The following is a 15,769-nucleotide window of genomic DNA, read 5'->3' on the forward strand; positions in this document are numbered from 1 at the left end:
TAACACGTTTCTGGTAGGAGTGTGACAAGTTTTAATTTTTTGAGCAGGGGAATTTATAGGGGTAAAATTAGCCACAGGTGAAGAATAATTGTAATCACAAAGCCTAGTACAACAATAACAATAACTAAGCTATGGGTGTGACTAAAAATTCTAAGTTACAAGAGAGAAGGTCACAGCTCAAGGTTAACTCTTAGCAACCTTGCTTTAAATGCAAAATCAGTATTGGGAGAAAATAGGAAAATAGGAAATATCTAGAAACTTGGTTTCTAGAAACTAGGCTGGATTCTATTGTTTTAGAGGTTAAATGAAGGGAGGTACCAAATCCCCAAGAATGAGCTTCCCTATTTCTAAAGGAGGGTCAAAAGTCAAAATCTGTATTCTGGTTACGCCCTTGATTACCAGAAACTGCAGCTGCCAAGGACATATTTGAAAAGGAGAGAAAAATTGTCTTTGCTTTTAGGGCAGACTATATTCAGAAAAAGGGGTTCTCAAATAAACTTTGGTGCTAGAATTTCTGAGCCAAATTATTTGATAGAGGCTATTATTTTGCCTGATATATACAAAGGAGAGATAATCAAATACTGGCTGAAAATGTAATGCCAGGCAACTCTTTGGAAATTCCTCAACCATCCACACAGGGGAAAAAGCCTTCCACAGCGGGCCTTTTGAGGAACCCCATGGGGGTTAAATTAGTTCTACCCACCAGGAAAATCTGAGGATACATCTGGTGGGCTGAGCCCCCCTAAAAGCTTAGGCATGCCCTGGCACTTTAGCGCCATCTCACCGGCCCCAATGTTATTTAAAGTCATGCATATAGATGAAGTCTTTTTTATTCTTTTTTTTTTTGGTTTTTCGGGCCACACCCGTTAGATGCTCAGGGGTTACTCCTGGCTATGTGCTCAGAAATTGCCCCTGGCTTGGGGGGACCATATGGGATGCCGGGGGATCGAACCGTGGTCCTTTCCTTGGCTAGCGCTTGCAAGGCAGACACCTTATCTCTAGCGCCACCTTGCCGGCCCCATCTTTTTTATTCTTAATGAATCTCTCCCTTTAATATATGGCTAATGTTTTCCATGTTACAAAATTTTTCTTCCATTTTATCTAACATATAAACTTTTCCTTATACAACAGGTTTTTAGACTTCACTTGAAGTTGAATTGCTGTGGTTATTCTGTCTACTTATCCACATAGATGTGCAAAAAATGGTTTTCATACAAAACCTAGTGTTGTGGAGGAAAGCATTGGGATTTTAGCTGATGACATTGAGAAGGGGTAAAGGTTTGCCTTTGTTAGTGGGCAGGCTTTCATGTATTTTACATAACTTTTTGAGGGGCAAGCCACACCTTGTGATGCTTGGGGCCATATGGGGTGTTGGGGATTAAACCCAGGTTAGCTACCTGCAAAGAAAGCTTCCTACCCACTGTACTATAGTGCTCCAACCCCTATGTAATTACTTTTAAAGTTTTACACATGGAAAAAGAGCTAAGTGTTGGGGCCTGAGAGATAGCACAGCAGTGTTTGCCTTGCAAGGGCCAACCCAGGACCTAAGGTTGTTGGTTCGAATTCCGGCGTCCCATTAGTTCCCCCGTGCCTGCCAGGAGCTATTTCTGAGCAGATAGCCAGGAGTAACCCCTGAGCACCGCTGGGTGTGGCCAAAAAAAAAAAAAAAAAAAAAAGAGAGAGAGCTAAGTGTGTTGGAGCCTATGCAAAAAGCCCAGGTTTGATCTCTGAAAACATACATCATCCCTCCCACAGCACTACCAGAAGCAACCCTCAAGCACTGAGCTTGAGGTATTCCTTGATCACTGCTATTTATGACCCAACAAAAACAGCAGCAGCAACAAAAATATATTCAAATTATTTCTCATGAAGTATGTAAAGCTTTTATAAAAAGATTCTACATGATCTTGAAAACTCATTTAATTAAGAGAAATAAATATACTTATAACACCTAATTGGAATAAATTGAAAAATAGAATGTTTTAGAATGTTGGGGGCCAGAGAGATAGCATGGAGGTAAGGCCTTGCATGCAGAAGGACGGTGGTTCGAATCCTGGCATCCCATATGGTCCCCCAACCCTGCCAGGAGTGACTCCTGAGCACCGCCGGGTGTGACTCAAAAACCAGAATGTTTGAGAATGTTAAGCTTAAATCTAGATGTAGATTAGAGCTGGTTTTGCATGTTTTTAATTCAGCCACTTTATAAGGGTTCTTCTGTATGAAAAAACACTGTATTCTAGAAACTCAGAAAGAATCAAAGTTTATTTTCTTTTGGTTTGGGTCATCCCAACATGGCCAGGGATTGGCAGTACTTGAGCTGTCAGTACAGGTTTGAAGTCTCAGAGCTCAAGAAAACAAAACATGTGTTCCATCCCATTGTTCTATCTCTGGGACCCCCAGAGGTTTTTTGTGCAAAGATCCACAGTAGTAACTTGTACAGATTTATTTTTCTAATTTTTCAGTATTCGAGTTTTCCAATGTTGTTTTTCACTGTTAATCCCCCCCAAAAAAGATAATTTAGACTTTTCTATTAATAGTTAAAGGCACTACTGAAAATATCTTTTAAGAAATATATTCCAGGGGCAGGAACCAGTAGGGCACAGCAAGTAAGACATGTACCTCGAATGCAGCTGACTGGGTTCAATCCCTGGCATTCCATATGGTCTCCTGAGCCTGCTAGGAGTGATTCTTGAGCTCAGAGCCAGAAGTAGCCCCTGAGCACCTCTGGATGTGGCCCCCAAAAACAAACAAAACAAAAAAGAAATATTCAGTTGTTTGAAAGCTTGCTTATTGTCTTCTATTTGAGTAGAAACTGTGTCATTTAATTTTTTTTAAAATAGAGTCATGACTAGAATATAGCCTCTCATACAAGCTAAGCGTGTACTCTATGAGCCACATCCCTAACCTTATGTATTTTACTTCTTAAACATTGATGCCTGTGATATGACACAGCCAGGATTCTTTTGTTTAGTAATTTTGATTTCTTCAAATAGCTTGCTATTATAATTTAAGGAGAAATAAAAAAATACAGGTGACTATTCCTTTATTAAAATGTAAGATGGTACAGAGCACACATTGACTGATTCAGTCTTAGAAACCATTTTTTTTTTTTTTTTGTGGCCATATCATATGATGCTCAGGGGTTACTCCTGGCTCTGCGCTCAGAAATTGCTTCTTGCTTGGGGAACCATATGGGATGCCAGGGGATCAAATTGTGGTCCGTCCTAGATCAGCTGTGTGCAAGGCAAATGACCTACCACTGCACTACCGCTTTGGCCCCAGAAACCAAATTTTTGGATGGTTCAATCACTAAGTTTTGGAGAAAGCTTTTATATATATATTGGTAGACTATAGCTTAACTATTTTATAACAGTAGTCATTAAATTTAAAATCTCTTAGAAATCTTTCACAATATTTATACCCCTATGTATCATATGCTTAAGTAGATAACTTTATGCACTTCTTGTTTGCTTGTTTTTGTGCCACAACTGGCAGAACTCAGGACTTACTCCTGTTTTGTATTCAGAGATGACTCCTTGTGGACTTGGGAGACCACATGCAAGGCAAGCACCTACTTGCTGTATCATCACTCTGACCCCTACACATCATTTTTTGGGGGGGCACACTCTTGCAGTATTTGGGTTACTCCTGGTTCTATGCTCTGGAATCAGGCTCAGAGCACCTTACAGGATGCTGGGAAATGAATCCAGGTTGGCCACATCAAGGCAAAAGCCTTACCTGCTGTGCTGTTGCTTTGGCCCACATTTTAATTTTTTCACTTTATTTTGAACCACATCCTTCAGTACTTGGTGGCTACTTTTGGTTCACTGCTGATTTCGGGTGCTTGGGGGTATTTCCAGAGCTAGGGATTGAACCAAGGGCTCTAAAATGCAAAGTGTGCACTCCAGCCCTGTGAGCCATCTCCACAACCCAGAGTCACTTTAATTTTATAAGTATAGTAATTAAAAATTGAGGAAGGGGCTTATTACTTGTTTTTACTATTTTTTTTGTTTGTTTGTTTTTTGTTTTTTTGGGCCACACCCATTTGATGCTCAGGGGTTACTTCTGGCTAAGCGCTCAGAAATTGCCCCTGGCTTGGGGGAACCATATAGGACGCCGGGGGATCGAACCATGGTCCTTCTTGTTTTTACTAAATTGGCATGGGCCAGAGAGGTGGCTCAGGAGGTTGGACTGCGGCTTTTTATGGTAGGTGGGTTGAATTTGATACCTGGTACCACATGGAGCATCACCAGGAATAACCCTGTACATAGAGGAGAAATCCTTGAGCATTACCTGGTATGACTCCTATACAAAAAGATCAATCAATAAATAAAAGAGAAATAAATGCATTATATATACACACATATATTTATTTATTTCAGAACACCAGAAATAGAATTGTTGAGAATTTCGGATAAATGCAACAAAGTTTTATGATTTTAAGATCATTTCCTTAGGGGGAAAATATATTAGGATTTTTGAATGGGAAGAATTTAAAATAATAATTGCTTTAATTATTTTCAAAATAAGACCATAGCACAGTGGCGTAAATCAGGATACCAGGATATGCCCGAATATGAAAATTTTCGTCACCTTCTGCAAGCCCCAGTGGATGATGCACAGGAGATTCTTCACTCCAGATTTCCAATGCCCAGATACATTGACACCGAACATGGGGGAAGCCAGGTAGGTACTTTTCTGATACATGAATGGATTGCTCCACTACACAAACTGAACTGGGAGGAAAGGGGCAGGAGGTTTGCTTTGCCGTTTTTTAAGGTTCCAGGCATACTAGATTGTCCAACCCCATAGTCATCCTTGGTGGTCAGGTCTTCACCATCGCAGTTGTTGCTGTCAGGTAGCTGCAGTTATTGAACCTGGTTTTTGTATAGGAGCTAATATTTACATAATACATATTTAAATACTTAATACCAATATGCTTATACATACATAGTCTGTACTTCTTTAGTATCAGAACTGCTATGTATTTGCGAAGTTTATAGTAATTTTTATATTTTGTTTTTTAACACTACTATTTTTATCTTTCATTCTATAGATAAAAAATAAAATTTAGGAAACATTACATTGAAGAGTTGGGATTTATAAGTGAAAGAGTTGTAATTTGAATCCATGCTCTTCCTCTAGACTAGAACCAGTGGTATTATGTTAAATTGTGTAGTTAAAAACTAGAAAAGATTTTGTGTGGTGCAAAGTATCAAAAGTTGATTTCTGTACTTATTAAGTAACTTATGTTTGGTTCCTACATTGATGTCTCATGAGATGAAGTATTATTTTCTTTTATCCTAATTACCATTTTCTTGTTGATAAGTCATAGTAAATAATAGATAAAATTTCTATAGGATATCTCATAAAGTAGTCAACCTATAGCTAAAAAAATGTTTGAGTCATTGTTTAAAAGATTTTTGCATTTTAATTTTATCATATTTTGGGACTTTGAATGTCTATTGGTACTTTAGATTGACTAGTAAATGTCACACTGATCTCATTATTGCATGTATATATTTTATATTTTGAGTTTAGACTCAATTTATAATTAACATTATAAAAGATGACCTGAGAAAAAATATATTTATTATTTATTTGTAATACATACCAATCTTATATCTCAAATTTTAAATATGTCAGATAAAATATATTAAATATTTAATGGCATAATGTATATTAACTAAATCTATTTTTGATATATAATGTTATTTCTGCTTTACTTAAAGGCTCGTTTTCTGCTTTCAAAAGTCAACCCTTCACAGACTCATAACAGTATGTATGCCTGGGGACAGGTAAGTTGAAATAGATATTGAAAATTATTTCTCTATTTATACTTTACTATTTATTATGCATTTGGTGATGGTTTCTGTTGTAAAGTAATGAAAAAATAAGAATACATAATAGAATTAATTTTAGTGGTTTCATAGAAAATAAAGCAAGTATCATATCAAATCGAACACTTTCTAGTGCAAGTTTTGCATGAAATCCTTGAGACAAAAAGCAATAGAGTAAATAATATAGGATCAAAAGAAATGATTTTAAGCTTAATTCTAGGCCATTTAATTAAAAAAGTCACAATAAGTTAGAAGAGGTTAGGAATTGTGGTTGAGCAGGATAGGCTGAAATTAAATTTTTTTCTTATTTTTTTGGTTTTTGGCCCACACCTGGCAGCTCTCAGAGGTTACTTCTGGCTTTGAGCTCAGAAATCGCTCCAAGCCGGCAAGGGGGACCATATAGGATGCTGGGGATCAAACCTGGGTTTTGTCCCGGATTGGCTGCATGCAAGACAAAAGCCCTACTACTTAATCTGTCTTAATTTCTTAGATGTCCTAAGACTTATTGGCATTAATCAAGTGTTCGATATGCAGGACTCTATTGATGTTTTAATCCAGTAATCTGCATTTATAGACCTTGAAATATATTATTAAAGATAATATACCTGACCTTGAAATATATTTTTAAAGATAATACACATACCTAAGTAATTAAAATACAAGGCAAATAAGGTATGTACTTTTAGGAGGATGTATAAAAGTGAGATAGAAAGGGAAGGAAGGGATACCCACTATCTATCTGTACAGTAGGTAAGGTGCTTGCTGGCACCATGTATGGTCCCTCAAACTCTGCCGGGAGTGATCCCTGAGTTCAGAGCCAGGAGTTTGCACTCCTCCCCTTGCCCCCCCCAAAAAAGAAACACACCAAAACAACACAAAAAAAGAGCAAACAAATCTTTTGTTTGTTTGTTTGTTTGTTTGTTTTTGGGTCACACCTGGCAGTGTTCAGGGGTTACTCCTGGCTCTATGCTCAGAAATCGCCCCTGGCAGGCACAGGGGACCATATGGGATGCCGGGATTCGAACCACTGTCCTTCTGCATGAAAGGCAAATGCCTTACCTCCATACTATCTTTCTGGCCCACTTTTTCTCTGCTATTTCCTGTGTTTCCTTTGGTTTAAAAATTAAACTTACTGACATTTCTTTTCTTTTCTTTTCTTTTTTTTTTTTTTGGTTTTGGGCCACACCCGGCGGTGCTCAGGGTTACTCCTGGCTGTCAGCTCAGAAATAGCTCCTGGCAGGCACTGGACCATATGGGACACCGGAATTTGAACCAACCACCTTTGGTCCTGGATCGGCTGCTTGCAAGGCAAACGCCGCTGTGCTATCTCTCTGGGCCTGACATTTTTTATTTACCTCCATGCTAGCTCTCCGGCCCCTTTTTTTTCTTTTGGTTTTTGGGTCACACCCAGCAGTGCTCAGGGGTTCCTCCTGGCTCTATGCTCAGAAATTGCTCCTGGCAGGCTGGGGAACCATATGGGATGATGGGATTCGAACCACCATCCTTCCGCATGCAAGGCAAACGCTCTGCCTCCATGCTATCTCTTCAGCCTACTTTTTCTCTGCTATTTCTTGTGTTTCCTTTGGTTTAAAAATTAAACTTACTGCCATTTTCATTTTTGACTCCACTGAAGTTTAAACATCTATATTGAATATAATAAATATTATATTCTATATTCAGAGGGTAACAGTATAGAAGAGTTGTGAAAAAGCTGAGAGTGAAGGAGCTTTCGTGATGAATAAATAAATTAGGTGCAAGATCAAAAAGTCCTGAAAGATAATGAGGAAGGAAAGGATATTAGAGCAAGGAAAGGAGTTTACTTTGGGAAGTATGAAAAAGGACAAAAAAAATTAAGCTCAAGAATTGGACTATCTTTAGAGTCACCCCAGTCTGTTTTCCTACTAGAATAACCCCCACTCAAAGCCCAGTATAAATACTATTATGTGAGAAGTGACAGTATGAAGTGTTTCGTGGTTCATTGCACTTCATCCTAGTCATCTGAATGAGTATTTAGTCTCTAATTTTTCTAGTATATAAAAATGACTGGCTCCTCATTTTTCTGGGTTTAAATTACAAAAATGAGTTAAAAGTTCTTTATAAAATAAAGAACTTGTTGAATTATTAAATATGTAGAAGCATTATTGTAGGCTAGTATTTGAAAATGCAGCTTCTGCAGTTACTTCTCTTTGCTTCCTCTTTTTCCTTACAGAGGTTAGTAATATTTGCTTGACATGCACAGTAATACTCAGTAAATATTAGCTATAGTTTTCCTCGCTATCAGTAAAAAGAATCAAGATATTTCAAATAGGAAAGAAAACATTTAAAATTTTGAAGTTTAAAAGTTTGAAGTTTAATTATTTCTTACTAGAGTTAGTGGTGTTTAGAGGCATAATGAACATATCTCTCAATATATAGACTTATTTTTTGTTTTTGCACCACACCCAGTGGTACACAGGGATTACTCCTTGTAGGGTTTGGGGACCATATGTCATGCTTAGGATCAAATCTGGGTCTACTGTGTGCAAAGTAAGAGCCCTACTGTACTGCTATACTATCTTTTAGAATCTATGATAGCCACCTCCCCACCCTTTTTCCTCTTTGAGTCGCACTCCTGACTCTACACTCAGGGATCATACCCAGGAGTACTTAGGGACCATATGGAGTACTGAAGTTGAACTCAGGTCAACTGTGTGCAAGGCAAATCCTCTGTTAACTGTACTACCACTCTGGTCCCCGCTGCACTTTTTTGTTCATTTGTGTTTTTGGATCACATCCAAGGATATTTGGGAGCTAATCCTACCTCTGTATTCATTTTGTGACTAAGAGACTTTGCAGTGCCAGACATTGTACCAGAACATCCCATATGCAAAGCAAGTACTCCACCATTTGATAACTCTCGCTCCAGTTTTTTTTTTTTTTTAAACAGACCATACCCAGTCGTGCTCAGAGGTTACTCCTGGCTTTGTGCTCAGAAATCATTCCTGTCAGGCCTGAGGTACCATATGGGATGCCAGGTTGGCTGTGTGCAAAGCAAACCCGCTGTGCTATTGCTCTAGTCCTCCTCTCTCCAGTCTTAATTGTCAAAACATTCTTATGATGTAAATATTACTAATCTACATCAAGAAGGAAATCCTGGGGGATTTGTGCAGTAGTACAGCAGGTAGTATATTTGCCTTGCACATGGCTGACACGGGTTTGATCCTGTGTAGGGTCTCCTGAGCCTACCAGGTGTGGAGTATAGAGCCTGAGCACAGAGCCAGGGATTAACCCTTAAGAACTGCCAATGTGGCCTCCTCCCCAAAAGAGTAAATAGAGAAGAGTGGAAGAAATTACAATGGTTAGGGCACAGGACTAGCATGCACCTGATCTAGGTTTGATCTCTCTGGCTCTACCTGATCTCCCAAGCATCTCTGGGCATTGCCCTAGGGACTCCACAGTACCTGTGGCGTGACCCAAGCAGCCCAGCACCTGAGTCTCCAGCACTGAACTTCTGGCCCAGCTGGCTGAGTGGCTCCTGGGCCCTTAAGTACTGCTTGCAAGGCATCCCTTAAACAAAACAAAACAATACAAAACAAAACAAAATAAAACAAAAAACCCAGAATGGAAAGTGGAGCTTATATAAAGTTTATTATACATATAGCTTATATACCTAATCATATAGCTTAATTATGGTATACTATCTATACCTGTTTTACCTGAGAATCCATTTTTTATTCATTAAGATAAATAATTGTAATTTTGATAGCCAAGCATTTCCACTAAACGTATAAAAAAGAAAATACCTTAATTTTACTTTAATCAGAGATCATGTGCCAGGTACTTTTTCTCATGAGTGGCCTGAAGAGGGCATCAGTGCGACACTGTTGCTATAACCACGCTGGAGGTCTGCTGCTGCAGTACTTATTCAGAGCTTATGTTTGTAATCATGGTGCTTAAATAAAAGTATTATTTAAAAATTTTTTTTTCTGTCTACTCCTCACTATATTTTAAAGAATAAAAGAGTGCAATGGAGAAATTGAGATCAACCACTGGCAAATGTTTGTTAATGAGTTATTGTCTTTAATTTCACCTACGCCTGCAGTACATAAATTAGAGAAATTGATATATATATATATATATATATATATATATATATATATACACACTATGCTAAAAGTGCGTGGACCACTCCATCCTATTCTCAATGTAGTGTACTTGGCTTAAATAAATGTGCTTGATGTTGCTGAAAAAAAATACAAGTTTTCTTCTTTACAACTGGCATTTCTCTTAAAACATGTACAGTAGAAATTTTGTATTATTTTATTTCTTGATTTTTGGGTGACACGTTTAGGAGTCCTCCTGACAGTCTCAGAGGATCATGAGCAATGCTGAGAGTCGAACCCGGGTAGGCAGTTGTAAGGCAAATGACCTATCCACTGTACTATCACTCTAGTGATATTTTATCTGCCCTGCATCTGATCTCTGGCACTCAAGGCCCTGCTGCTTGTAGTCTTAGTGACTGGCCCAAAGCTTCTGCATATGAGCAGTAGTCCATTGCCAGGTCAAGCATTGCCATGAGTGAGCCTAGTCCACAAGGAGATCCCCTGAGTTTGATCTCTTTTGAAAAAATTCCAGTGGAGCCTGTTCTGACACTAGTAATTATAATACAAACATGACTACTTGTGATATGCGTGGACTGTGCATATTGATGGTTGAGACCCACAGTTCTGCTGTTCACACTACCTGCCTCTGCTGTGGGATTCAGCAGTTGTCAAACAGAAAACACTACTTAGTTTTGGTATCTATAGTTTTGTGTGAAGCTTCCTTGGATTGAATCATTGGTTCTGTAATTGAACTTCGTTGATTTGGGGATATTATAAAGCCCCAATCTTTCTGGCCCTGACTTCCATCCTTGGTCACTTAACTCCGCATAAGCTCAGGTATGATCTTGGGAACCTGGAATCCACCTCTCAGGAACCAGGGATAAGCCAGTTTGGTTCCTTATTATATAGTAGGCACATGGATATTTTTCTGCTTTAAATTATTACCTTGTGTTTTAAGTATTTGTTTACACATGGCTTATACATTTTTAAACTTTCCTCCTGTGTATTACTCATGGAAAATATCTTTCTGTTTTCTAGGATTCTGGAGCACCTATTCTTACAGATGATGTTAGTTTACAAGTTTTTATGGATCACTTGAAGAAACTTGCAGTATCAAGTGCTGCTTGAAGTGTTAAACACGTTAAGGACACTTAAGATGATCAAATATTTTAGTTCCTTTCTTCTCTTTTTGTTTCATCTGTGGAAAACAACAAAGATCTGTATAGACTCTTCATATTAGTGTGGTTTGAGATAGTACATGGAAAAATGTTCACTTTTGTAGAATTTAGCTGGTATATAAGAGCAATAAGAACAAATTTTTTTTGCTTGCCACAGTATTATAACTGGTCTTAGTAAACTGAAGTCTCTATAACTTATTATATTAAAGAGTAAAACTAGTCTGCCTTGCACTGCAGAGACATAACTCATTTGTATATTGCAGACAACTCCAAAGTGGCACTGAGTCTTCTTACTATTTGAAAAATCATTTGTTAATTTGGGCAAGAAAGTAAACAAAAACAACAGTAGTGATAAAGGTGGACATTTTTGCCTATTCATTGAATACTTCTTTGTGATTTTCAGCATTTATGTATAGGCCTTTTCTGTATTTCCTTTGTTAAGGCAAATTTATTTTTATGATGATTTGTTTAGAAATTATTTGAATTTATGATAAATTTTATGAAGATAATGCTTTTGGTCATTTGGAAAATTAGTTTAGGATAAGAAATATGGGGACTTAACAGTCCTATAACTGACAATAAATGTGAAAGTCTCATAAAGTACCCAATTTAGGCAGTTTAAATGTGGTAGTTTTTTTTCCTTAAAGCAAGATAGAAAAAAACTATTTTGTCAGAATGCATTTTAGAAAGCTTTTGCAATAAAATGACTGTTGTAACTACCAAACCAAATTTGGTATTCATTACATGATTTTGTTGTTTCCCCTTGTTTTTCTGAGGTAAACTTTACACTATATCCTTCAGTATTTTAACTCTATTTTGGGAGTTTACACATTTTTTTTGTTCCTGCCTCAATTTTACAAAATTATCAAGTTCTCATATAACAGTATTATATAATATTTTGTTTAATCATATAATATGTTGATGTTCAGTTCTTTTTGATTTATTCATTAATATCCACTTTTACCTTTTAAAGTTTACTTGTAGCAAATGTTTACATTGCTAAAGACAGATATATTTGACAATGAAATTTACGTCAAGTACTGCAAATAAAAGGTGGTGCTATGCTATATGCTTACTGGAAGGACAGTTTTGATGATTGCACTTGCATGAACACAATCTTATGATGGTAAAAACAAAAATGTCTATATGTTATATTCAGTTAGGTTAATTAAATTTCTCTTTTATTTGGATGGAACTGTGCTTGGTTAAATACCAATAAAATATACTTTTTCTCTGTTTTCTTGCTTATTTTAGAATATAGTAAAGCCTGAGAACACTTTGTAAAATTAAGCATTTAAAGTCTGCTATTAGTGGATTAAAATTAAATGTATTTTCTTTTTTTGGCTTAAGTGATAGTACAGCAGATAGGGAGCTGTCTTGCATGAGGTCAACTTGGGTACAATTTCTGACATATCCCATGTGGTTTCTTGAGTTCATCAGGAGTGATCCCTGAATGATCCCTGAGCTCAGAGCTAGGAATAATCCCTGAGCACAGCTAGGTGTGTTCCTCCCCCACCAAATGCATTTTTAAAAATAACAGCTGCATTGAGATAAAATTTACATACCATACATATACTTACTTACTTGAAGTAATAACTGCTCAATGATTGAAAAATATTCTTGGAGATCTGTGACCACTATGATTCATTTTAGGATATTTTCTTCATACACACCCCTCCAGTTCTTCATATTTGCTTGTTTTGCTATGAGGATATAGTGATTTGAAGTTAGAAAGGTGAAAGACCTGATGAAAGACCCTAAGACAAAGATGCATATTCAACTGGCCGAGCCCCTTGATTTTTATCCCTTAAGAATATTTTTTTTTTCTTCTCTGGAGTGATAGGTGCTCTCTTCTACTCTGCTTCTAAGACAGTAACAGCTGAAGGTGCTAATGTATCTCTGTACTTTAAAAGATAAGGCCCACTAAATATTTCATGGTACCCTTTTACACCTACCATCTAGAAAAAAAACAACAGAATATATTTTGTAGTTTTAGTTACTACTGAAGTAGTAAATACGTTACTAAGCTTTTTAAATAGACCATTGAAAGAAGAAATATTTAGCCCTTTTAATTGACAAAGTACATAAAAAATATTAACGATGGACTGGAGAGAGTACAGCAGATAAGGCATTTGCCTTGCAAATAGCCAACCTGGGCACCATGTATGGTCTCCTGAACTCAAGGCCAGTAATAAGCCCTATCATTGCTGAGTGTGGCCTAGAAACAAAAATTAATATTGACTAAATCAGAGTGTGAGAAACTTTAGAATGTCTCTTTGGAATTTGTTCTTTATATATATATATTTATATATATTATATATTTATATATGTTCTTTATACACATACACATACTAGCAGTACTCAGTGGCCATTTTAAGGGGGCTTGGAGACCATGCAAAACACTAGGGATTTGAAATTGTGACCATATGTTTGCAAGGCAGATGGTCTGAGCTTTGTACTACTGAAAACTATGAATGTGATAGTGAATTGAGAAGGATTTTAATATAACCTCTGGAAACATTTAAATCTGTTATACAAAACACATTTCTCTGCAGAGTACCTGGTGGTCTTAGACATCATGAAAAGTACTTACCAAAGGGCTGGAGATAGAGTGAGTAGAATGTTTACCCTGCACAAAGCTTTCTTGGGTTCAATCCCCAGTACTCCATATGTCTCTAGACTCCCTATCAGAAGTAATTTCTGAGTGCAGAGCCGGTAGTAAGTCCTGAGTATCTCCAGGTACAATCCCCAAATCAGGGGAAAAAAGCATTTGCCAATTTATGGTGGTGAAGGTGCAGTCACTGTACATTGAAACCAGAGTTTAGCACTACACATTAGCTAAACTACAATTTAAAAGATAACAGCAACAAGTTTGCCAATTTAGAAAAATACAGGACTCCACATACCCACTTTCCAACAGACTGTCCTACCTCCCCTATTTGTAATACCCCTGGTATTTGGGTAGAGAAAAAGGCATTTCAGAGCCTGGTACTGTCTGTTTGCTATTGGAAAGATGGTCATCTCTGTTTGAAAAAAAAATGATATTTTCTACTTTATATCAAGATCTTGTTCAGTGGCTTTAACAAAAGCTTTTAAAGAACGAGCCATTGTATGCTTTTAACCTATCATGGGGACCATTCTGTTTGGTAAAATAGGAAACTTTTAAAAGTGCCACTTTTTGTAGAGGCTAGAAATTTTTCTAAAACAACAAGAGAGAAAACAACCTGCAGATTATTTGAGAGTAGCAGTAAAGGTGCGATTTTGAAGTGGTAAGTATATTTATGTTAGTACCTCCAGTAAAGAGCTCTGTAAAAAATTGGAATAGAATTTCTATAAACCTAGCAATACCACTTATTGGCATCTTTGCCCCAAAACACAACATTAATTCAAAAGGATATATATATATATATATATATATATATATATATATATATATATATATATATATATATATATAAATACACATCTATGTTTGTCACTGCACTTAGTACAATGGCCAAGATACAGAAAAAAGCCCAATTACAGATTAACGGATCAAGAGATTGTGGTATATAGACACAATGAAATATGCATCTCTTAGTAAGAAAATTGCAATTTGCAGTAAAATGGGAAGAAGCATATGCTGAGTTAGGAAGGGATAGATACAGAATGATCTTTTCATATGTGGAGCTTTAACACAGCAAGGGTAGCAACAAAGGGCCAAAGAGAACACAACAGGAGATTGATCCACACAATTGAATTGGTTGTCGAGTGTGTGTGTGTAAGAGAGGGCTTGGGGGTTTGAAAGGGAGAAATATTGGGTGAGAGAGGTGGTGCACTGATGAAGGTTCTGGTGTTGGAATTATGTGCATGAGAAACCATCATTAACAACGTAAATCACAGAACCTTAAGCATAAATCTAGAAAGAAAGTACCTCCTGTAGGGAAGAACAACAGCTTGATTTGATGATTTTAGAGCAATGATTAAAAGTTCTCTATCTGGAATAACTACACTGACAACAATCATAATGTGAATGAATGAGGGAAGTAGAAAGCCTGTCTCAAATACAGGCGGGGTTGGGGAGGAGGGAGATTTGGGAAATTGGTGATGGAAATGTTGCACTGGTGAAGGTGGTGTTCTTTATATGACTGAAACCCAACTACAATCATATTTGTAATCAAGGTGTTTAAATAAAGATATTAAAAATAAAGTTCTCTACTAATTTGTAGAGGAAAGGGCGTTTTTTGTTTATTTATTTTTTTTAAACCCAACATCACAGTTTTATGACTTGGAAGAAATACAAGCCAAGACACTAAAACTCACAGGCTGAAAACTTTGAGGTGCCCTCTGGAGAGGATGGGTCAAGTCCCCATCCTGTTATCCCTGTAGTTGCACCCACAGTTTTTAAGTAGGTAAAAATAGTTATGTTAAATAAAATGGAAACTTAGAGAACTTGTGACTTAAAGTAGACAGTTACTTTACAATTTTAAAACAATGTGCTGAAATTTAAACATTAATCTTATAAAATATTTGAGATCCTGATAGGTCAAGCTTGAAACATTTGTAAAGAAATAAAATTCACCAGAAACAAATCAGAGCAGTGCTCCTCAAACTTCAATAAGCAGAGGATAAAGGATCAAACACAGATTCTGATCCTATAGGTTTGAAATTGAGTTTGAGTAGTTTTTGC

General features: G+C 36.9%; 1 protein-coding gene across 1 annotated transcript in view; it reads left to right on the forward strand.

Moving 5' to 3' along the window:
- Positions 1 to 12,337, forward strand: part of SEC23A (SEC23 homolog A, COPII coat complex component) — a 72,996-nt gene extending 60,659 nt beyond the window's left edge. The window contains exons 18-20 of the mRNA XM_049766582.1: positions 4,531 to 4,686; positions 5,733 to 5,798; positions 10,961 to 12,337. Coding sequence (XP_049622539.1) covers positions 4,531 to 4,686; positions 5,733 to 5,798; positions 10,961 to 11,050 — 312 coding nt within the window. The 3' untranslated portion in view covers positions 11,051 to 12,337. The remainder of the gene's footprint in view (positions 1 to 4,530; positions 4,687 to 5,732; positions 5,799 to 10,960) is intronic.
- The last annotated feature ends 3,432 nt before the right edge of the window (positions 12,338 to 15,769 follow it).

Source organism: Suncus etruscus, chromosome 2 (genome assembly GCF_024139225.1).
Source record: "Suncus etruscus isolate mSunEtr1 chromosome 2, mSunEtr1.pri.cur, whole genome shotgun sequence".
Classification (NCBI taxonomy): domain Eukaryota; kingdom Metazoa; phylum Chordata; class Mammalia; order Eulipotyphla; family Soricidae; genus Suncus; species Suncus etruscus.